The sequence below is a fragment of the Melozone crissalis genome, unplaced genomic scaffold, assembly GCF_028551555.1.
Source record: "Melozone crissalis strain CALT ecotype California unplaced genomic scaffold, PUWL_Pcris_2 ptg000032l_1, whole genome shotgun sequence".
In the NCBI taxonomy this organism is placed as follows: domain Eukaryota; kingdom Metazoa; phylum Chordata; class Aves; order Passeriformes; family Passerellidae; genus Melozone; species Melozone crissalis.
In genome coordinates, this window is record NW_026535810.1 from 3,953,990 (window position 1) to 3,978,663 (window position 24,674).

A 24,674-nucleotide genomic window follows, 5' to 3' on the forward strand; every position below is an offset into this window, starting at 1 on the left:
TATATTTTAAATAAGTAAATTTATATTTTTAATAAGTAAATACATATTTTTAGTGCTATTTTGAAAACATTTACAGTGATTTTATTCCTCAGATCAGGTATGCAAGCTCAAAGAATAAATATCATGGATGTCTCACTGAAATCCAGTGGAGCTCCCCCTTACTCCCAGATGTTGAGAAAATGTTTTCTTGCTGCATTTTTTCTCCTTTTCATTGTTGAAGCAGAAATATTCCCAGCCATATGTGTCTATGTGTACAATAATTTCCTCTTCCTACGTACATGGCACTTGCTGCCATCATTAGCCAGACAGAACACAGGCTGTTCTGTCTCTTGTTTTTGTGCTGCTGTGTGGTCTGTGCAGTGGAATAACACAGAGCCATGCCTGCTTTTCCCTGCTGGCTGCAAGTGTGACCAGTCTCAATCCCAGCCTGCTAATTCCAAGGAGATAGGTGGTTTTATTTTTTTCTTTGCCTCCACAAAGGATTTGAAGAGCTAAGCCAGCACATCACTGTGCTTCTGGCCCTGCCTGCTTCCAGCAGGTTGAGCTGAGCGCTGCTGGCAGGGGGATTTTGTGCTTTTTAATTGGCAGAATGTCAGGGATGAGTTCTGCTCCCAAGCAGCTTAGGCAGCTTTGCTGGGCAGCTGGGCCAGCACTGAGGGGGTTTAGGATCCATCCTTAACCAGTGTGGCCGTGGCTGCAGCCTCACTCACTGCCCAGGTGCTGCCTGAGGGGAGAGCATTTGCTGTCCATGTCCTTCAGCAGGAGCAGCTGCTCAGGGTGGCCCTGCACAGAGATAAACAGGGGCATTTTCTCTGCCTGCCTTTACTCATTGGGAGAAGAAAAACTTCATGTGGGGGAACGAGGATTGGAATCTGCAGAATCTGTTACTCTGAGCTTTCAGCTGGTCCAGGATCCTGGGCTGGGAGTTTGCCTTTGGCAGCAGTAGCTGTAAGAATCAGGAGGCAGCCTGTGCCTTTCCATGGGCTGTTTTCTAACTGAAGAGTTAATCTGAGATTTTAGAAGATCCATTAGAATTGTTTTGAGATCTTAATTCATCATTTGATTCAGGTTGTATTTCAGGGGAAGAGTAGAGCTCTTACCTCCTTGGCAGGACGTTCTGACCTTTCAGTGGAGCAGAGCTGTGACTGATGTTTTTAACCTCCCTGTGTGAGTGAGGAGGGGAGAGAACTGGGGGAAATGTGTGCTAAAGTAGATCAGGTAGTTTTGGTTCCAGTGTTAGAACATCACAGTAGGGTCTGAACTTCCGTGTGGATTTCTGGGATTCAGGTGATTTTGTATAAACCTTCCCTGCCTTGGTTGTGCCTTCCCCCAGTCAGTGTTGTCCTTTCTGTCCTACAGGGATGGTATCTCCATTGCTGAGGGCCAGTGAAAGGGAAAGGAAACACTTTACCCATGGGCTGTTTCTAACTGAAGAATTAATCTGAGACTTTAGAAGATTGATTATAATAGTTTTGAGATGATAATTTACCATTTGATTGAGGTTGGATTTCAGGGGAAGAATAGAGCTCTTACCTCCTTGGCAGGACCTTCTGACCTTTCAGTGGAGCAGAGCAGGAACAGAGCTGTGACTGATGTTTTTAACCTCCCTGTGTGAGTGAGGAGGGAACAAGGAGAACTGGGGGAAAATGTGTGCTAAAGTAGATCAGGTAGTTTTGGTTCCAGTGTTAGAACATCAGTAGGATTTCTGGGATTCTGAACTTCAGTTGGATTTCTGGGATTCACGTGGGGAGGTGATTTTACATAAACCTTCCCTGCCTTGGTTGTGCCTTCCCCCCGTGTTGTCCCTTCTCTCCTACAGTGATGGTCTGCATTGCTGAAAGGAAAAGGAAACACTTTATCCTGCAGTCCCACAAGCCATGGCTGAGCCACCTCAGCTTGTCCTGAGTCACTTCTCTAGGACAGAACCCCCCCTGTCCCCAGGCTCTGCCACCGTGGGTGGGAATGTGGAGCTCACCTGATAAAAAGCATTGCTGCACTTCTAGGGCAGCATTCCTCAGCTGACAGAAGCTTTTCTCCTACCACATGGTTTTAAACTTTGAGTAATTCTTGCTGCTTTCTCCCTTCAGGCAGCTCCATGGGCAGTTAATTTGAGATTTTGGCCAAAATATTAGAAGTGACTTTAAATATCCAGGTACCACTTGAATTTCATTTCCCATTTTGACCCAGTTCTGAGTCCAGGAGTTTGTGTTTGGCTGCAGAATCTCTCCCTTGAAGACAACTGGTGATGGGGAACATTTTGCTTTGTAGATTGTTCTGATAGTTTAGCCATTGAAAGCTGCATTTTCCTTAATTTTTCTTCTAGATTTTCTTTATTTTTAGCTCTTTGCTGAGCTTTATGTCTTTCTCTGCAGCACCAAAGCACACATTACTACTCTTTGTCCTCTTGTGAGAAGGCATATACAGCATTTCTGCTCCAATTTAGCTTCTGAGAGCATTAATGGCTCTGAATTCTGTTATTGTTCTGTGTTATTACAGCATTCTGCATCCTAAATTGTCCACACTTGTAATTGGAAAACTTGCTCAGAGGAGCAGAGTCTTACCTGGTATAATATACTGAGATAAACATCTTTTCTTTACTGAGAGATAAACATCTCTTTACTGCTTTTTTTTGTGTTTGCACACCCTTGGACTGTATTTTCATCCTTTCTGCTGCCATGTTTTGTGAGGAGGTTTGAACTGGGATTTCTGAGGCTGCTGGGTGCAGCCCTGTGTTTGTGCAGGGCTGTGTGAAGGCAGATGTGGTGCTGGGGAGTTGAAGCCACTCTTGGGGGTCAGGTTGCTCTGTACCAACACATCCTCTGCTGTTCCCTCTTTGTTGGGCTGCCTGATCTGCAAACTGAGCTGCTCTGTTTGCTCTGGTCATTGATAACAGTATTGAATGGAGCTGGAATCATGTTAATGTGCTCCTGAGGGAGATTTCCTGTGAGATTTTGGTTTAGAAACAATTCTTTATCAACTCAGACACCGTGGTAAGAAAGAAAAGGCAGATAATATGATGGAACCTTGGAAGTTCATAGTGGTAAATAGATTATACTTGGATATTCCATGATTGGCATCCTGTTCCACCAGGGTGGTTTCTCTTTGCTTTGTGCTGCCTGCTGTGGTCACCCACAGGAGGGAAGGGACATCCAGAGGGACCTGGAGATGTTGGTTCATCTGAACCTCATGGAGTTCAGCAAGTGCCCAGTCCTGCACCTGGGTCAGGTCAGCTGCAAGCACAAATCCAGGCTGGGGGAGAATGGGTTGAAAGCAGCTCTGAGGATGACAGGGGAATTGTTTGGTGAGAAATGCAGTGACTCAGCTGTGCTGGCAGCCCAGGAACCAACCATGGGCAGCAGGTGAGGGGGGAATTCTGCCCTGCTCAGGTGAGACCCCACCTGCAGAGCTGCCTCCAGCCCTGGGGTCCCCAACACAGGAAGGACGTGGAGCTGCTGGAGTGAGTCCAGAGGAGGCCACGGAGCTGCTCCAGGGCTGGAGCCCCTCTGGAGCCAGGCTGGGACAGCTGGGGGTGCTCACCTGGAGAAGAGAAGGATCCAGGGAGAGCTCAGAGCCCCTTCAGGGCCTAAAGGGGCTCCAGGAGAGGAGAGGGACAGGATAAGGGGAATGTGTTCCCACTGACAAAGAGCAGGGTTAGATGGGATGTTGGGAAGGAATTGGGGCCCTGGCACAGGTTATCAGAGGAGCTGAGGCTGCCCCATCCCTGGGAGTGTCCAAGGCCTGCTGGAGCAGCCTGGGATAGTGGAACACGATCCCCTGCAGGGGATGGAACAAAATCATCTTGAGGGTCCTTCCCCACCCACCCCTTCCAAAGTTCTGTGGTTGTTTAAGGTCCTGCTTAGCCATGAAATGTGGGTGCTAGAAGCTGCAGCAGCATCAAGGCACATTAAAAATGACAAAGAGAGAATTGGCTGAGTGAGGCTGGTGCTGGCTCTTGGGCAGAGCTTTCTGAAGGGCTGCAGAGCATCCCTCGTGTGCTGGAACACATCCACAGCTGCTGCTGGTGCAGCAGAGGAATCTGAGAGACACAAAATTGTTCTTGTTTGGTGCCAAAGTATGCAAAGCAGAGACCTGCCTCTGGCTCCCACTCCTTGTGTGGTACAAGCTGTTTATCTCTGAGCTGTGGAGCATGTTTTTGTTTGGACAGCTCTAAGTGGGGATTTTTATTTTTTTCCTGGTTTAAACTGCTTGACCTGTGACTAGTCTCAAATGTGTTCTGCTGAGTGGGCTTTCAGTGATTTTGGATTTAGCAGGAAGAGTTTTGTCAGAATTAATTTTTAGTTTGGTAAACAAAAGGTGCCATCAGCTTCTCAATGTGCAATTCCAAGGTGCTTCTTTCAAACGGTGCCAATTTAAATTCATCTCCAAGTCTCGAGTGATTGCTTTTGTTGTATTGACTTGAGAGGATTTTCCTGTTAAGCACTCTCGGAATAATTGATGTGTGTGTCTGCTGAAAATGAGGTTTTGCTGCAGCTTTCACAAGATGTTGACTGTAAATATTCAGCTGTTTCTGGGGGTGTGCAGATGTGCTGTGTCCATATTTCCCACTTGTATTCCAGGGAAAGGTCTGGGAAAGCAATTCCTGGTGTGTGGAGGGCAGTGAGAACGTGTTGTTTGGGAATGCTTCACCTCTGTGTTGCTAGGAAAGAATCTGTGATGTTTTTTGTGTGTGTGTCTTTACAGACACTGCAGGGAACAACAGGAAAAAGGATGATTTTGTTCTGGGAAGCACTAACAAAGGCTTTTCAGGTGCCAATACAAAGTTGCTTTTGTATTGCTTTTTATAGCTTTGAGAACCCATGTGGCCTTTATAATTATCCAAGAAAGTTTCCAGGATTGGATGGAGCCATCTCCTAGGTGCATGTTGCTCTTAAAAATGTATTTTTTCCTGGGTACATAATGAATATTCAAAAAACACTGTAAGCCACACTTTGCTGGAGTTGTTTTTGAGTTCTTTGGATGCATTTCTAAACACCAACATGGTTGTCTGCATCAATTACGTTTTGGAGCCCTTCCATGGTATGGAGTCATCAGGCCCTGCTGAGCTGCAAAGGGCAGCATGAATTACTACTGAGATCTGCAGGCAGCCTGTGTGGGGAGGTGTGCATCTTGCAGAGGCATTAGAAACCAGTTATATTTTAATTGTGTGGAATAAACACAACAATCGGTCATGGCGAGTTTGAACTCCTTCCTTCCCCCCTGCTCTTGGCTGAAACTCAGTGTGAGGTCAGTGGTGATGTTGGGGATGGAGCCCCCCAGATAAATCAGAGCAGACCTTGGCACTTGGACCTCCTGTGTCTCATCCATGCCTGGAATGAGTTTTTATCCTGCCTGTCCCATGTGTGCCACTGCAGCTGCAGGTGCTGGCTGTCTCACTGTGCAGAGAAGTGAAACCAGCACAGCTGGAGAGGTTTGTCAAAAGAGAACTAAATACAGCATGGGATGAGTGTTGATGGTGGAGTGCTGAAATTCCTGGGCTGTGGTCAGGCAGGAGGCTGGAGCTCCATCAGGGCTCAGCAGAGCCATTCCTGAGCCTCCTGGCACTGTGCTGGTGCTGGACAGGCAGCATTCACCCAGGAATCCTGGATGGGGGATGTTGGCAGGAGTGCTGGGAGCCAGCAGAGCCATTCCTGACCTCTTGGCCCCTGTGCTGGACAGGCAGCATTCACCCAGCTGTGGGTGTGGGATGTTGGCAGGAGTGCTGGGAGCCAGCTTTGGGAAAAGTGTGTGGATGTGACGGTGCCTTATCCATCTAAAGATTTTGTAACTGCTCCATCTCCTTTTAAAAAGAAAATTTCAATTTGAACAGGATTTCACTTATGGAATCAGAGGGTTTTTTTCCCCTGCTCCATGAGTGTGCAGAGAGGGAGAATTTGGCAAGATGGCATTTGCTGCCTTGTGCTCAGAGGCTGCTCCAGTTCCCTGTGCTCAGACCTTGCATCTGTGCTGAGCCATTCAGGGAGGGCAGCAGGAAATGTCAGCAAAACATTCTGGGATCTGCTCACATGGCATGCCCTGGCGTTATCCTCACTAGAAAATGGCCTTTTTTTGGGGGACTCATTTATCTTTGTGGATATTCCTGTGTCTCAGCTGCTGTTCTCAGCCTAATGCCTGCAGGGCTTTTGGGAGTGGGCTTGGTTAAATGCTTTCAAGTGATACTTGTGGGTAACAACCCTGAATTTTATGGCTTAAAGTAACATTTTTGGAGTTTAAGATTTATTGATTGAATTGATGGATAAATAGCGTATGAAAAAGTGGTGCTGATTTGCTTTAATGTTTTAAAATTCCATTTTCTAAGGTAAATGCAATATAAATGTGATTTTTTTTTTTGGAGTCTTTTTCTGGTACTCTCCTAGCGTAAAACTAAATTTTGAATATCTTAAGGAGCACACTTCACTCTTTTCAAGTGCAGTTAAGCAGTCCTGATCATGCTGTGCTCTTTTCCAGTGCATTTAAGAAATAATAACAGTGAGTATAGTGAGGCTTTTCTGCAAAATTGCTTTCTTTAGGTTCTTATTGGTGTGGTCTCAGGAAGCAGCAGTTCAGAGCCAGTCCTGCAATCCAGGAGGGATGGAAATAAAGATTTTTTTTCTGCTGTGACATCTCAGCAGCTGCATTGTGCCCATTCCCTCCCCAGCCAGCCCTGCTTTCCTGCTCCCAGGGTTTTGTGCCAGAATCTTTTCCTATTTTGCTCTGGTTACAGCACTGAAGGTATTGTCCCTTGTGATTGGAGATTTTCCAATCCTAGCTCTTGCTGTCTGACTTGTGTTGGGTTTATAACTCACCTGATCCTCTCTGGTGTTAATAACACCAGGCTGGTGTGACAGGCACAGCTGAGGGGAGGGGTCCTGAATTTATCCCCCACACTCCCATTGTGCTGCTCCTTTGTGTCCCAGGAGCTCTGTGTCCCCAGCCACATTTTCTTTGGGAATAATACATGGATAACTCAGGGCTGTTCAGCAAAGCAAGCACTCATTCCATCAGGAATGGGCACTGGATGGAATGTGTCCTGCATGCTGACATCTTCATGTGCTTCATGCTCAGGGCAGTTCAGGAATTAATATCCAGGGAGCTCTGATGGGCCTAAAGCCCTTGAAGTGACTCATCCTTGTTTTGTCATTGTGTTGGTGATGCTTTAGGTGTCTTAGAAATGCAGGCAATGCTCATGAGCCAGCTCTGGTTTGGGATACACCCTTTGGGGTGTGAGAGGAAAGGACAGAGTGTATTTTCTTCTTGTCATTGTGAAGATTTTAAAGGGTTTCCCCTGTGTGCTTTGTGGTAACTCACCTTCCTGAAGAGCTGCTTCATATAGAACACCTCTGTATAAGAGAGAGTGAATTCTGTGGTGCTAACTGTGATAAATGGGCTGTAATCAACAATTCATTTCACTTGCATTGAGTGATTTATTGGCAACAGTTCTTGCCACTGAGGATTTTGGGATGAAAGTGTAATTAAGTTTCTTAATTTTTGTGATGCTGCCTGGGTTTAGTTTCACTGCCACAGTGTTTGGGACCTTGTAAGTAGGGAGGGAGCAGCAATGCTCTTCCCCAGAACTGTTAACTTGAATTGTCCCAGGAAATGAAGTAACTCCTCTGGGTATGATCTGGGACAAAATGGCATTTGTTGAGCCAGGGCTCCGAAGTATTTACAGTGCAAAAAAGAGTTGAAATCCTGCATGGAGGCAGCTTTTGTTGGTTGATGTTTCAAATGTCATATTCAGTGTGTGAGGGCTCTGAGAAGGTTTGGCCAAGAGCTTGGAGCAAAGTTCAGACAATGGGAAAGAGGAGGAGAGAGCAGAGAACATGTGACTGTGAGTAACCAGAGTGCACAGAGAGCCAAAGTTCAGACAATATTACACAAAAATTACAGGGCGCAAACGTGTTGGCTCCTGGAGAAGAATGCACAAGGAAGCCAAGTGGTGTGTGTGGTGTGTAGTGAGGAGTGTTTGCATGCTTGCTTCTCATGGAGTAGGAAAATATATTGAATTTCAGTGTGGTTATAGGGAAACACCAGTGTCAGAGCACTTGCTGTAGCACAGAGAGCAATAAATGGTGCTTAAGTGAAGCCTCTCATCTTACTCTGCTGTTCCAGGGTGGATGCAGAAGTGTCTGTGAGGAAGGGACAGTGCCACACATCTTGTTTCACAAAGCAGAACTGAGAGAACCTGATACAACAGCTGTGAAATGGAGGGGCAGAGGATGAGTGGGAGGAGGGGGCTGCAGTCAGCCCCAAAATCCTTGTCCACAGGAGCACATGGAAGCTCCCAGGGCTGGGAATTTACTGCATCTCTCTAAGTTATACAGGCAGAAGGTTTGGGAATAGATTTTGAGTAGTGCTGGGTTTAGTGCAGCTCTTATTTCATGTCCTGGTACCCGTGGGGTTGAATCCTTTCACATAAAGGTTTCCTGTGAAGTGGGAAGCATCTCTCAGGTCTGCAGAAGATTCAAATTTATACTGAAACATGGTCAGTGCTTGAGGTTTATGTTTGCCAGAAATGTATTCTCAACAGATCCAGCATTTAGGGTTTATTTAATTGTTGGATTTAAGTGTTCAAGTATTTTGTGTTCTTCTGATTCATTGTCTTAAGGTACAGCAAAACAGAAATGTTTTATGGATACATTCCATGCAGCAGTTTGTAGGATTGGAGAAGAGGGAGACAGATGGAATTGCCCCCAAGTTGTTCCTTAGCCAGTTCCAGGGATGAAGCAGCAAAGGACAGACTGTGCTGCTTCCAGCTCAACAAGGCCTGGGATCCCCATGGAGGCAAACAGCATTGCTGTGGCCATAGCCATGGAACCATTTTTATTTTTCTCTTACCTGATTAAACATCTCTGGCCTGAACCCCCATAAATCCAGCCTCAGAGTCACCATTGGATTGTCTGTTTGCCTTTTTCCAGGATGAGCTGCTTTATGGTGCAAGGGAATTTTCCCTTTATCATTTATTCTGAATATTGATAAAGAGCTGTCTCTGTGATGAGTATTGATTTTGGCTCTCTTTGGACACTTTGTTATTTTGAAGCCTTGAATTTCCAAGCCTGAAACTCCCTCTTGAGCCAGGAGCAGGCTGGCAGCATTCCCACAGGGCCTGTTCCTGTGCTCCATGGCCTTTTTATTCCCAGGACTTAGAGACAGGCAGCACCTGCCTCTCTGCACAGCTCCACTTTTAATATTGCAGCTGTTTGGACCAGGAACAAGTAGAGATCAATCACATAATAAACCCCAAATAATATGAATATATAAAATATATATTAATATATATTAATATAATATTAATATATTAATATTAATTAATTATTAATTAATATTAATATATATTAATATATTAATATATATTAATATAATATATAAAATATATAAACCCCCAAAATCCATGGAGTGGGTAGTGGTGGGATCACCAGAACTTTAAAAGGCTTTGTTTGCTCTCTGACTCTCTGAGCACAGGGAGTGCTCAGCCTTTTGCATGGTTCAGGGAGGAGATGTTGTTTTAAGCACTGAAGAAGGGACTTGTGAAGCCTCAGAGCAGCCAGGAGTGCTGCCCTTGGTAAAAACAGCTTTGAGTGCCTTGGCAGGGAGCCCCCAGAGGGGTGGGCAGCAATATTTAATTATTCCTGATAATTTATAGGTCTGTGCTGAGCTACCTGCAGGCAGCAGGTGAAAGGAGGCACAGGGACGTGTCTGGGTTTGTGCTGAGAGGATTTCATCTGTTGGTTACTGAACATTATGTGAGTTTAATGTTTTAATAGATGAAGTTTAGCAATGTGTTTTTGCCAGTGTTGGAAATCTCTGCACTCCTGACTGTTCTGGTTCTTTTGTACACTATATTTTTTACACTGAGGCAGGTTTTTGGTGTGTTTTGGTATGGGTTGCTGGACTCCTCACACACAAAGTCTGTGCATCCACACCACGCTGTCTCTGAGCTTTGTTAGCCTTCCAAAGCAGCTCCACGACTGCTTGTGCATAGTAAGTGCCTTCAGCTTCCTCCTTGAAGGCTGTCCAAAAAAAAAAAAAAGAGTGGGAGTGGATTGCTGCCTGCAGATGAAACCCCAAATTTGCTCTGGAGAGGCCATGGAAAAGGCAATGCCGAGGAGCAGAGCATGGCCAGGGTGAATTCACCACCAGGATGGGCTGGAATTGGGGCCCCAGCATCAAAGCACCTTCTCCTGGCACCAGGTTTCAGGATGTTCCCTTGCAGATTTACTCTGCACAGAACACTCCTTCCAGAGGATTTTTGGAGGCTTGTAGTGTTCCAGCTGTCAGTCTGTTACAACTGCACTTTGCTCTTTCAGATGCTGGCTCCCATTAAAATTCTTGCAGAAGGAGAAGTTGGTGTTGGTGCAAGGAGGAGGTGACAACATGTTTCTCTTGGCTGCAGTGTTGTGTGCTCCTGCTCCAAGGGATTGTGGAGCTGGGATGCAAACAGAGCCTGCCAGGGGTTTGGTGTGCACAGAGCAGCCAGAGGTTCCAGAGGTGCTGAGGGGGCACTGGGGGTGGCAGCCAAGGCTTGGCACCTCCTGGAGTTGCTGTGACACTGAGTGGGGCCTGGGAATGTAGGAGAGCCCACTGAAACCACCCCCTTCAGGGGCTTTTGGTCTCATCCCAGCTGCAGGAATCTCACTTCTAAGTGTGCAGCTGGAAGGTCTGAGTGTTTCATTTCCAGGTCTGTGTCAGTGACAGTGGATGTGTTGCATCATGGACCTATTGAACAGCCAAAAATGGTTCACCATGTTTGAAATCTCAGGAATTTGAGGTTGCAGAAACCTCAAATTATGGTAGAGCTGCAGTGGAGGTGTTTGCTTTTCCTGAAATGGCTCCTCACTATTGTGTTCCAGCACCAGCACTGGTTCTGGAGATCAAAGATTGCCATTGCTGTCCTAGCTCAGGAACCTACATGCTCAATATTCACCCAAAATGTGCCAAGATGCAATTTTTTCAGGGGAAATGGTGGTCAGCTGGCAGGGGGGTTGCTTCAGGAATAAGGCTGTGTGGTGTGTTGGGGATCACTTCCACACACAGATCACTGTTCAGATGTGTAGCAAGGGCTACTCCACACCAACACTGTGGGCACAGGGACAGGTTTCCTTTGGTACCACTGTGGGTACCAAAGACCTTCCCAGGTCTGTGCCAGTGATGGTGAATGTGTTACATCATGGGCCTATTGGACAGCCAAAAATGGTTCACCATGCTTGAAATCTCAGGAATTTGAGGTTGCAGAAACCTCAAATTATGGTAGAGCTGCAGTGGAGGTGTTTGCTTTTCCTGAAATGGCCCAGCACCAGCACTTGTTCTGGATATCAAAGATTGCCATTGCTGTCCTGGCTCAGGAACCTACATGCTCAGTGTTCACTCAAAATGTGGGAAAATGCAATTTTTTCAGGGGGGATGGTGGTCAGCTGGCAGGGGGGCTGCTTTAGGTTGGGAATAAGGCTGTGTGGTGTGTTGGGGATCACTTCCACACACAGACCACTGTTCACATTTGTATGAATGTATTCGCAACAGATCCAGCATTTAGGGTTTATTTAATTGTTGGATTTAAGTGTTAATGAATCAGAAGAACACAAAATATTTTGTCTTAAGGCACAGCAAAACAGAAATGTTTTATGGATACATTCAGTTCAGATTTGTAGCAAGGGCTGCTCCACGCCATGGACCAACAGTGTGGGCACAGGGACAGCTTTCCTTTGGTACCCCTGTGGGGTTTTGTTGCCTTTAGGTGTATGAAATCACATGTATCCCTCAGGCAAATTCCTGGTGCAGAAAAAGCCTTTTAGTGGTGGGGACATCCATTCCTGCTGCTCCTTGTCATGTGTGCTTTCCATGCTGGCACTGGTGCTTGTGCTCTGTGTTTTCATAGACTTTCTAAGGAAACAAATCCAGTAAATGCTTGGTATTTTGCCAACTTTAATAGTTTATTATTGTCATCAAATTGACTTAGGACCAAAAAAACCTAAAAACTTAGAGCTGATACACTGATTGAGCCTGTATTTAATCGGTTCATTTGTTATCAACATTATATGAAATATAACACTTTAACCAAAGTGTATGGACACTAAACTGTTGGAAATGTGTTCTGTGGAGCTGAGCCTGGTTGTTTTTCTCTTGCAGGGCAATCACTTTGATCAGTATGAGGAGGGGCACCTGGAGATCGAGCAGGCGTCTCTCGACAAGCCCATCGAATCGGTAAGGGCCCCCCCGCGCTGCAGCTCCCGGAGCTCCTTGATGTGAATGCAGGCAATCTGAGAGCAGTGGGCACCTCCGTGGCAGGCAGGGGTAACTGGTGGTGAAATGCATGCTGACCTTAAGTGGGCCTGGGATTTCATCTTGAACTAGTCCTAGAACTAAAACCTGAAATTCGAGTTCAACATATTTCAGGGATTATTTAAAATAATACATTCATTCAGAAATATTTACTTTAACGTTTTATACTTTTATTTGAGGAATCAGTTTAATTTAGATGTGAACCTGATGGAATAGCATAGTGAAATACATTTTGATCCTTTTTAGTTTGTATTTTTGGAAAAGTACCGGTGTGTTTAAAGTGTTAGAATGACACCTGGCGTATGGAGACAGGGATCAGTGTTAGGCCAGCACTCCTTCCCCATGGAGCTGAAGCTGCCCTGAGCCTTTCTCTAAAATTGCTTTACCTTCAGTTAGGTGTGAAGACTCCTGCTGTAAGATGAGGAAAGAAATAGGTTTTGTTTAGTTTTAATTTTTTAATCTTTTTGGAGCTTTTTAATTTTTCTCTTTGCAAAGCATCTTCTGCTGGGTTTAGGCACAGCAGCTTGTTCAGCCTAAACTGGACCCACATTTGGCATTTAGCCTTAGCTAAGATTCATTTCAGAAACAGAAAATATTCAGAAACAAGAAAACTTATAGTGAATAATCAAGGGACACTTACTGGTGTTCTGATTAATTCTAGATTTTTATTAAGTATTTATCAAGTGTTTCTTTTGCTTATGAATTGAAGTTCAGTTAAAGTTTCTCCACATTAGTGAGCCCCTAGAAGAGCCAGGGTTAGCCAGAGCCCACTGTGTATTTTTGTTGGTGTGTAGGTTGGTGTTGTGTGTGTTTGTGTGCGTGTTAGATGTTTACCAAAAATTTACACAACTTGGGGTGTTCGACGTTTTTCTTCCGCAGCAGTTGGCCCATATTAGCTAAGCAGCCATGATCTGGTTTGTATTGCACGGTCTGCCTTTTTTAATTTCTTCTCTAGGGTTTCCTTTCCCCTTCTTATTTCTGTTCTTCTGGTCCAGTGAACACTGCATATAGTACCTACTGTCTTAATGTGCTGGCATGATGCTAGATTTAGGCATGGCAGTAATTGATGACGCATGAGATAATGCTGCAGAGATGGGAATTGTATTCACTCTTCTCCTGAATACTTCAGTCGTACCTCGGGACACGGGGATTTGAATTCAAATGCCAAGCTGGATGGAAATAAAATGGGAAATATGTGTTGGTAGCCTACTCTGGGCCACACTGGAAATTAGCATTTCAAAATCATTCAAATGCTGCTTACAGACTAGACTGGTTAGCTGATTTCCAAAAGTGGTTTCTCAAAGAGAGGAATGGAAGAGGTCACAGATTACAGAGAGGAATGGAAGAGGTCACAGATGACATCTCTGGTGCTCTGGTGCCCATGGAAGTGTGTAAAGCATGAGCAGGTACCCTGTGCCCACATGGGCTCACTGTGCAGATCTCACTCTCCACAGGAGTAATGCTTTGTGCAGTTTGATTAACGCTGAGCTGCAGGAGAAAAAATAAATTAAATTATGGCTTTAATATTTTATTCTTGTCTCTCACTATCCAAATGTCAGGACATTTTTAATCTTTACAACTCCTTGGGTAGGTGCAGTTCAGTCTAATTGAAAACAGTTGGGTGAAGAGGACAAGAGAATGGCTTGGTTTGTGAGGAGAAAGAGTTAAAACCTCAAATTGTTCTTTAAAGTTAAGTTTGTTTCACTCTTCTTTTGTCTGAAATAAGAGAATCATTAAGGTTGGAAAATCCCTCTAAGCTCAGTGAGTCCGGCCAATCCTGCAGCACTGCCAAGGCCACCCCTACCCCATGTCCCCAAATGCCACATCTCCATGGCCTGTGAGCCTTTCCAAGGAGACTCCAGCACTTCCCAGGGCAGCTGTGCCAGTGAAATCCCAGGATTTCAGCTCTGGCTGCTGCACAGGGGGAGGGTTTGGCCTGAGCAAGGGTGGTGTCAGAAACTGCAGTCAGAAACAAACTGATCACTTCTGAGGTTTCACATTCCTTAATTCCCCATCTGGGGAGCAGGAATGACTTTGTTGTGTTTCCTGACACCTGTGGAGGTGATTCTGCCTCCGCACTGTTAATGATCAGTGTGCTCTTTGAATTGGCAAATTACACACATGAGCAGAAGGGAGAGTTTACTTAGCAGAATTCAGTGGGGTACCTCTCCTGTAAGATATTTCACCAGGAAAGGAGGATTCATTCTGATTTTGTGGCCTTTTTTTTCTTCTGTTTTGTGCTGTTTGCTCACCCAGAACCAAAATTGAGAGGGAAGGAGGAAAGGCAAATTGATGTTTCAGAACTACCACACATCTAAGTATTTTCAACATTAACAAATTGGATTTTAATCCTTAACCAGTTCTCTGTTAGCAATCCAACTGGCCTTTTCCAAGGAATCAGAGTCAGGAGTGAGCCTGTGCTTCATGGTATGGAAGCAGTTTGGGTGATGAACACCCTTTGTTTATGGCCATGGCAGATCAAAGTGCTTCCCAGTTAAAATGTCATTCTTCAGAACACAGAGTGGGTTTAGGATATTCTCGCAAATGTGTCCTTGCAGCCTCCCACATTTAGTGCCAGGAAGGTACTCCAGAGCCTGCAGGTGTTTGGAGATGGGGGAGTGTTCCTGTGCCATGTCCCTGTGACAGTCCCCATGATGTGACATCCATCTCTGCAGCATTATCTGTTGAGAGGTGCTGACTGTACTGCTACAGCATGCAACTCAAAGGTGGCTGGAAAAATAGGTTTGGGAGTCTACAGATCATTACAATGTTGAAACATGTCCTCAATTAGCCTACTGGTGGTGGTGTTCCTGTGGAATTCCTGCTGTGTGCAGCTCATTTAGGCCAAAGATGTCTGCTCTGAAACATGCAACTCTGACCAGAGTGCATTTATGGAAAGCAGAGCTGCCAGGAGCTAGGGATGGACGTGGCCTGAACGAGTGCCAGCTGTTTTCCATGACTAAATTGAAGAAAGTATTTCATATCAATGGACTCTTCAGAGCTACAAATACAGATATTTTTCCCCCCTCCCACAAGTAACATTTTTTTCTTGTTGTGCTTTGAAAGATGCTGCACTTACACTGGCTGTTCATGTCAGTGCAGTCACTGATGTCCATGAAAAATCAGAGCACTTCACCCTTTTTTTCTAAACTCAAGAAGCTGCATGCATTTGTTTTGGGCCATTTTGAGTTCACTGAGTTCAGGTACTGGAATGGGAAGTCACAAATTATTGCAGCTTTAATAGAACCCAGATTTTCTCCACATTAATTCCTTATCTCTCCTTGTTGATTGAGTCTCTTTGCTGTGAATTCCTGGTTTCCCTCATGCCAGCAGTGCAGATGGAGTAGCAGACAGCCCTTAGAGCCCCCAGCAGCAGCCCTGGCCCCGTGCAGGCAGTGTCAGGGGTGGAGCCACGCTGAGGCCAGACTGGGAATCACCCACTTACCCGGAGCTTGTTTAGTTTGTCCTTGTCCTGACTAACAAATGTCCTTTCCCCCCTCTCTAATGCTGCTCGGTGCCACGAGGGTGCCTTGAGCCCCATGCCAGGCTGCAGTCAGTGGTGCTTGGGCACCAGGGGCTGGCACAGCCTGGCCAAGGCAGAGCTGGGTTGTGGCACTGGAAATCTGTACAGATCTGTGGACTCCACTAGTTCCAAAGTGTCATTTGATGAGGCTGCTGATTTGACATTTAGCAGCAGCCATATGTGGACAGCGCTATAAATAATGTGCTTCTGGAAGCTGAATGGTGTAGCATTACTATTTGGCTTTTCTCTCTGGTCTTCATTGTGTCATCTGTAGTGAGCTCTAGGTTTTGTTTTGGGAATCTTTTCAACCTCTTGTTTGCATGGGTTCACCCAGTAGCATCTGATCCTTGCTTATAGATTCCTCCATACACAGTCAGCACAGCTTACAAGCCACTCAAGAGAGGAATGGTTCCTGCCCGAGCTGGGATGAGTGATGGGATCTCATGGAAAACCTGTGCTAGGCAAAACTGCTGTGGGTGACATCCCACAGGCATCATCAAAACCTTGGGCTTCTTCTACCCATCTTTTAATTGTAAGCAATTGTTTTTTCCTATTGGCCAAACCTTTATCAGAAATTTCTGCTGGGGATGTCCTGCTCAGGAATCACTGATCTGCATGGAAAGCAAGCAGGGGCATCTTGTCAGGGCACAGGATGGGGCTCTGGGAGGCCAGTTAGTCACTTTGGATGAGGTTTTTTACCTCAGCCAGCTCTGTGAAGGTCTGGTAGACCCAAGGCCTTGCATTTCCTTCACCTCTGGAGAAGTTCTGCTTTGTCATTAGAGCAGAGCTGTCCATCAGTAGAGCTGGCATTGTCCCACCCAGAGCTGCTGCATGGAGCATCCACAGCCTGTGCCCACGTGGGCCAGGAGAACTCCCTTGCTACCCAAGCACCTTTTGGGAGACTTATTTTGGCTGCCTCAATTTTTATTGTGCTGTAATACAAGGAGCTCCCAAATGGCAGAGGAAGAAAGTGAGGAGACTCATGGCAGCCTTTGCTGAGCAGTGAGGGCTGTGCTCCCAGGGCTGGGGTGTTTCTGTGCCTCACTGCAGCTCTTCTGTAGGAAAACTGCTGCATGTGAGGACAGTCTGACAGCTCCTGACATGGGCAGGAAGCTTGCTGTGAAAAGCCCCATCTCTTCTATGTGAAAGTAGCTCTACTTTACACAACTTTCACTTAAAACTGCATTTTAAAAAATGCTGTCAGCTGTTGCAACATTTGTTGTCCCATGTCACATTTTGGTCCCAATATCGCTGGATACTCCCTAGTATTAGGGATTAAGCAAGCCTGGCTTTCCATTATTTAATTTTTAGGGCAGGATTTTAATTTTTGCACTGAAGAGCAGTTCTGTCAGTCTGCCTCCATCAGAGGTCTGGGTTAGCCAGTGGAAAAGGAGGGAGGAGCTGAACATGGCCAGAAAGGAGCAAAGTGATGGCCAGATCACAACTCAAATGTTAATTTTAAATTATTAGAGTTGTTCTCCTTATTCAGTGCAACAGGAGATGCTCCATTTCAATTGAGTAGCATCTAAAATTAGGGAGTGGTTCCACTGCATAAATAAACAAATGGAAAAGTCTGGAGGGGGGAACAGCCCCTTCCTGGGAACTGAGACAGGGCAATGTTCAGGCATAATTCCAATTTATGTCAAACAACTCAGGACCATCCTCTTGAGTGGGTCTGTAAAAGTGGTGCTAATGTGTATAACCTTTCTAAATTTTTCTTTTTCCCTTTAACATTTGTTTCCCCCTTCACTGTCAGTCACAACACACCGCTCTTGAATCTCCCAGCTGGTCTTGACTTGTTGAATTTATTTTATGCTTTCACTCTTCTTTAATAAATACATTACTTGCAAGCAGTGAATTGAAAACAAAGCAAAAGAAAAAAAAAACTACCATTAGTGATTGGACAGTTTCTTACTTTGTGTTACATTTAACTGTTCTTTTGACAGCCCAGTTTTTAAAGCCAGGTTCGTATGGAAATGCTTTCACTCCACTTGCACTGCTTTTGGAATAGCGTTCTGCTTCATCTGTCTTTATTTTAGTGCATTCATAACACACACAGTCAGCACAATGTCTCATCTCCCCTTGGCCAAGACTGCAAAGTACTCCTTGTCCTTTCAATTCTTTTTTCTTTTTTTTTTTTTGTTGTTTTTTCCTTTTTTTTTTCCTCTTTTGGAAAACGCAGCCATTTTTGTCAGCACCAACTTTTCGATTTAGTGATCCTTTGTTCAGGGTAGGACAATTAAAATTAAAATAATATCCCAAACATATCCCAAGCTGCAGCCCCTGTGTGCCAGGATGGGGCACTCTGTGGTCCTTGGGATTGGCCTGCAGGTAAGTGTTGCTGTGTTCCCAACAGAGAGGGTGCCTGTGGTGGGGATCCATCCTTCTTTATTTTTCTTTCGTGGTTTATTTTCCTTTTTTTCCTTTTTTTTTTCCTTTTTAAAATTTTTCTTTGTTTGACCTTTTATCCCCAGAAGTTTCCTTATGCCTCCTGGTTTAATTTTTTTTCCATCTAGCCCTAATTATGTCCTGGGGCACAGCCAGAAGTGTGGGAAAAAATGTACATTATTCCTTGAATACAAAAATGTCTGACTTTATTAGGATACCAGAAAAAAAATCCAAAATTTGTACTTGATAACATCTTTTTGAGGAAAAATGTATCCATGCAGCCAATATCTTTGGGAAGGTTGTGCCTTTCAAGCTGATTCACCAAAGTTGTGCAAACCCTTGTGGTCATTTTCTTCACTGTGGAGTGACAAAACCTACTCTGGTTTCTGTTGATTACTGTTAATTAATTAAAGGAACCTGCAGCATATAGATATAATTATTTTTTGATTCCATGTAGCACTCAGTGTTCTGGAGTCACATCCTGTTATAATTCAGGATATTTATGTGATACCTTAGCTTGTGGTTTGCCTGATGATAATTAATAATCAACAAGTTCATACCTGATTTTTATTTTTATTTTTTGTGACTGGAAGGTGAACAAGGTCCCAGCCAAGAGTCCCTCTCTGAGGAGCTGGGAACTGGGTGACCTGAGGAGATTGAGGTGGTTCCAGGGTGCTGTGAGTGCTCTGCTCTTTGTGTGGCGGCAGAAACCCTGCAGAAAACGCAACAATTTCCACACTGAGCCCTGCTCAGCCCCATTGCCAAAAGCTGACACTTAATTGCTGCATCAGAACTTTTCCAGTTATTCCAAAATAGCTTTTTTTTTTTTTTTTTAGGAAGATGAGACATTATGCTTATTGTTTCCCCTACATGCACTAATGGTTCCTTGCTGTTAACTTATTGCTAGGCCTGTTTCATTCTAACATTTTAGTATTTTTGTTAGTTTACATGTGAAATGCATCACCCAGTCTGTGCTTGAGCTCATTTTATTTAATTGATTTTGTTTTGTTTTTTTTTTGTTTTACTAACCTCACTGTTTTTTCAGTTTAATATTGGCTGCATGCTAGTTTATATATATATATACATATATAAAAAAAACCCAATCAAGTCTAGCCTGGATTTTGCTCTGATTGTGTTTTGGTTTCTAGTGGTGGGGCAGTCTTGCACTTACAACTTACTCAGTATTATAAAAGCCTGACACACAAACAAAATGACTAAACACATTGTAGATTTTCTTTACAAAAAAAAAAATCTTAAGTGGTGCTGTCTAGGTGATGGATATGATTGTATAAATAGCTTGATTTTATGCTTTTTACTGTCAATTTTTATTGGTACACTTTCTTTTCTTCCACATTGCTTTTTAGTTTTATTCTTTTTTGATTTCTTTTAAACGTGATGCACAAAAGTTGCCCAGCACACCATCAGAAAGTGACCGTCCCCAATCCCCATCCCCCTGGAAAAATTCTAGCCAGCAATTTTTGACATTTGTCTTTCCCTTTATTGGGCATATATTGCCTTTTCAGTAGCATTTTTTTGCATGCATATATATGTAGAAAAAATCTCTTGCTCATCACATGTTTAAATGTCAGTGGGAAGGGAAGAATATATTATTGGAATATTTTTGGTTTGTTTTCTCTGTTCTGTCTGTCAGGATAATATTGGACATCGCTTACTCCAGAAACATGGCTGGAAGCTGGGCCAGGGATTGGGAAAGTCACTGCAGGGTAAGTCCAGTCCCTTGTGTCTGAAACCTTCAACTCCAGCCTTGATCTTTAACAAAATTATTTCTGCTTTTTGTTCCTCGATTAGATTTTCTTTCCATTATTAATATATCCAACCAGTTGCACTGTTGAGTTTCATATTTGGCAGCTGCTGCCTCCCTTGTTGGTACAGATTAGAGCTGTGTGTGTGCTGGGTGTGTGAGAGTCAGCGTGGAGGAAGGAGAATTCACTTTCCACACTGACAGGGAGCGGTGCAGCTTCCAACTGTGCTGCTGTTTTGGTGTTAAAAATTCAAGATTTGAGGGAGTTGCCGTGATCTGTCAGTGCTCACTGGGGTCAGAAGCCATTAGAAGGCCAGGAAAGGCCCACTGAGGATGGAAAGTGTGGCAGAGGTTCTCTGGATGGGAGAGGCTCACTCCTGGTTTCTCCACAGGACTCTCACAGGTTGGATTTATTCCTGGTCCCAGCAGTTTGTCAGGGATTAGCAAATCTCAGTGGGCTGGCCCAGCACACACCAGACCTTGCTGTTTGAGCCTGAATCCTTCCTGTGACACTGAACCCCTTTCTGTAGGAACCTGTGGAGTGTTTGAAGCTCAGGTGTGCCCTGAGCCCTCAGTAACTCACTCATGTTCCTGTGCCTCTGGTCTGAACACCTGGGAGCTGGTAACCCATGTTCCATGAGTGAGCCCCTAGAGATGGGGCTGTCTGTGCTCTGGACTGTGCAGAGGTAACAAATCCCCCAAACTCTGGCAATGCTTATTAATCCTAAAGCTCTCTAACCTCTCAGGCAGGGCTGCCTTGCAGGTTAATGCTTCTGGCTTTTCTAATGTGATTTATTGGAGTTCTCTGGTTGATGCATGGCACTGTCCAGTGCTCTCATGTCCCTGCTGGGGCTGTAGCTGTCACCTGTGGCCTTTCCTTTGGCACGTAGGGTGTGCATCACAGGGTGGAGCTCAGTGCTCTGTATTGCTCTGTGTGCCACCAGAGTGGAAACACAGGGACTTGAAAGAAGGAAAAGCCTTGTCCCAGCCCCAGGTGGAAACACAGAGACTTTAAAGAAGGAAAAGCCTTGTCCCAGCCCCAGGTGGAAACACAGAGACTTTAAAGAAGGAAAAGCCTTATCCCAGCCCCAGGTGGATCCCAAAGCACAGCCCAAGGGATCTGCAGGCTCAGATGTGCTGGAGTGAGCTGGATTTTGGGGCTAGGTCTGGGGTCAGGGCAGGGGGTGGTGCTGTCACCATGTCCCATGGGCCCAGCAGGAATTTGCACTTTGAGTCTTGGCCAGATTTAGATGTTCCCCCTGTGCCTCTCTCTGTGCTGGAGCTGTTCCAGATCTCTCACACATCATTGGAGCTCTGCTGCTTGGGAGCAAATTGTGGATGTGGGCTCTGAGGGCTTTCCTGTGCCTCCTGCATGGTCACAGGAGTGACAATAACCCACCAGTTTATCCCAGTTCAGTGCTGGAGCCTTCCTAATGCAGGCTTTGGAGCATGTGCAGCAATTTCAGCCCTTTTGGGAGGAAGAAGTGCCCTGTCCACCTGCCAGCCACTCCTCCAGAGGGCTGGGCAGGCAGAGGGTGTGGAAGGGAGAGGCTGCTGCTGCTCCAGCTTTTCTCCTCTGAGTTCTCAGCAGCCAGAGCCTGTGGCATTGGTGATGATTGTGTTGGGAGTGTTTAATTCATTATCCAGTGACCTTTCTAATGAATCTTAGATTGGCCCAAAAATCCAAATACAAAATGTCAGGAAGGAAACATTTGCATCCAGTTTTAATCTTATTCTAAGAGTTTGAAGAGACATCTGATGTGCAGTGAGAAGGGAGGAGCAGAACAGAAGTTCTTCCCATTTTCCACACTCCCTTGCTCAGGAAAGACCAGGAGAGGTGTGTTCCTGTTAAACTCTTCCTGCTTGACCCTGCTTGAGCTAAAATCTCACACAGCCTGTGGTGAGGAGGTTGTCGTAGGAAGGAGACCAGGACACCAGCTGGTTCATCACAGGTCCAGTTTATTGAAGAAAGCATCAAACACTTATACAGCAAATAACGAGCTTATGAATATTCTGTAAGCCAAGCAATCTATTGGTTAAACTATACCATCGACTCTTCCTCATTCCTCAGGGGTTACATCTCTCTTTTCTCATGTCTCTTTCACTATTTGTTATCCTACTACAGCTAGGCCCAAGGACACGCTGTCTCACAGGTGCAGGACTTGGAATTAGCCACGGTCTTGTACTTTTCCATTCTCTAGTCTGCTAAATTTCCCAACAGGAGGTGCAGCAGAAACAGAACCCCTTGAAGCAGCCTTGAGCTGTGGCTGTGGTTCTGACCTCCTGCAGAAGGTCCTTACATCAAACCCTCAAAAATTTGGGGTTGCATGTATGGAATTGGTACAGCATTCAGCTACTTTTGAAAGGAAGTGGATGAGTTCAGTGTGCTCACTTTTGTGATGTTGCTTTTAATTCTAGATTTTCATCTGAGTTGGGGCTTCCTCTTTAGTTTTGTTGAATCCCAAAGTGATTCATCTGGCAAGCAGAAATGTTTCTTGTAGCTTTGTGGTGTTGTTCAGTAAGAAGCTCACACTGCAGGACTTCACCCTGTGATGGTTCCTTCATCCTGACCACCCACTGGGGGATGGAATCCTGTGGTGAGAGTGCTGAGCTGTCTCTGGGTGGTACCTGCAGCAGCCTAAAATCTGCACTTGGTGGTGAAAATCTGCTGGTGAGGTGAACCATAGCTCATTCCCAGGAAGATTCCAGAGAGGGAGGAGTTTTGTAGCCCCTGGGGCAGCTGCCTTGTGGTGTAATAGTGAGAAAAGCTGAGCCCTTGGGTAGGGAACACAGAGCCCATGGCCTGAGTGATGTGGCTGTCTCCAGCTGTGTGAAACATCTGCATCTCTCACTGAGCATCTGCATCTCTCACTGAATTTGGGCTGAGTGCAGCACCAGGCAGGGACGGTGCTGTCAGCTCTGACCATGCCAATCCTGCCTCAGAGATACTCCTGAGGAATTCAGCAGAGTCATCCTTCAGCTCATCTCTTTCCTTGATGTTTTGCATCATATTCCCTCACAAATAACTTGTGTTATATTTAGAAATGGTGTTTCAGCTTGCTAACAGCCAGTGAATATGAAAAAGCAGGAGAGGGGATTGCCATTTGACAGGGATCTTTATTAATTTGGAAAGTATGGCTTAGGGAGCCACTTTTCCATAGAGATATGGGATGGTTGTGCTCTGACAAGTGAGAAAATGGTGATTGTAGCCTGTTTTATTTTTGAGGGAATGTCTGGAGTTGATAATCCAGGATTTTGTGTCTCCTGGAGAAATGAAAGTGGCAAAAGATCAGTTAAAAGCATTGCCTGACCTTGGTGTGAAGTCCTGTGCTGAATGAGCCCAAGGATTGTGAATAAATTAGGAGTTACATAAGTCAGGAGGGGAATGAGAGGGCTGAGGGAAATCTGAATTCAGCCACACTCTAATGATTTCTCTTGGAATGAGTATTTCCCATGAAGTAAAGTAGTATTATGAAAAGCCAGCAGACACGTGCAGAAGTGGGATCATTTGAATGGTACATTTGAAAATATTTTTATAAGCTCTTTGCCTTTTCCCTGTCAACTTTTTTGACAAGTCTGGTTTGAAAAAAAATAATTGGGCTGAAAACTTAGGGATTTTATTTTTCCTTTTGGATTTGAGTGTTTAATATGAAGTAATAGTACTTTGCAAGACTGAAATCAGTAGTTTAATCTCATTTAATTAGACCAGGGGAAGCTGAGTAGGTTGTGCTGCTGTTTCCTGGGTCATAGCAGGGCCTGGGGAGGGTTTGGAGAGGGCAGGAGGAAGGTTTGATGTTCACTGGCCATATGGAGGGGGCTCTGAGGAAGGATTGACCAGCTCTGGTCACAGGTCCAGCTCATCCTTAGCCAGTCTGGGTAACAACTGGGTTCAACACAGATTTGTATTACAGCGACCTGAGGTGGTCGCTGGGGTGAGAGAAAGACGAGAATCTTGTTTCTTGATTAGAAGGCTGGATTTATTGATATATGATATATAATACATTATAACTATACTAAATAGAAATAAAGAGAGAAGTTGCAGAGGCTGCTAAGCTAAGCTAAGAATAGAAAGAATCTAAAAACGAGAGAATTCTCTGTCTCTGTGTTCTAGAGAGCTTGCCCTGTGATTGGCTCTTAATGGTACACCTGGAACATGAACCAATCACAGGTGCATCTTATTGCATTCTACAGCAGCTGATAACAATTGTTTACATTCTCCTTCTGGGGCCTTCAGCTTCCCAGAAGATGGACAATCCTAAAAAAAAGATTTCTGTGAAAAAATGTCTGCGACAGATTTGCTTCTCTATTGTAAACATTCTTGCCTGATTGCAGCCTTGACCCTTTAAAAGCAGCCCCACCATCAGTATAGAAGCAGTTACAAATTCCCCTACACCAGAAACTGTGTCCTGTATGATTAATTTGATATATTTAAGGCATTGATTTACTGTGTATTCCCACAGTATTCCCAAGACCAAGATTCTCCTGATCTTTTGTGATATCTCTGAGAGGTGAATCCCAGTGTAGTGCTTTGCTATGGCAACAGGAACCACAGGATTTGTCATGGCAGAGCTGCTCCCCAGTCACAGCTCAGGTAGTGTGGGGAGCTCAGTGCAGCCCTGGAATTCCTGAGGCAGCTCATTCAGTGCTTGGTTATTGTCATGAAAATGCTCAGAGTGAAACCAAAAGGAGTCTCAAGGTGGGTGGCTGCTGCTCTGTGCTGGGGTTTGG

At 44.9% G+C, this 24,674-nt stretch overlaps 1 protein-coding gene across 4 annotated transcripts in view; it reads left to right on the forward strand.

Moving 5' to 3' along the window:
• Positions 1-24,674, forward strand: part of GPATCH8 (G-patch domain containing 8) — a 54,747-nt gene that overhangs the window by 3,766 nt on the left and 26,307 nt on the right. For 2 of the 4 annotated variants that reach the window (XM_054281778.1, XM_054281776.1), the window contains exons 1-2: positions 16,809-17,760; positions 19,836-19,908. Coding sequence is in view for 1 of the 4 variants with exons in the window: in XM_054281775.1 (XP_054137750.1) it covers positions 12,121-12,195; positions 19,836-19,908 (148 nt within the window). In the remaining 3 variants the exon portion in view is untranslated. Of the gene's footprint in view, positions 1-12,120; positions 12,196-13,152; positions 13,188-16,808; positions 17,761-19,835; positions 19,909-24,674 lie in introns of those variants that run through there. The other 2 variants (XM_054281777.1, XM_054281775.1) reach the window with 2 other exon arrangements.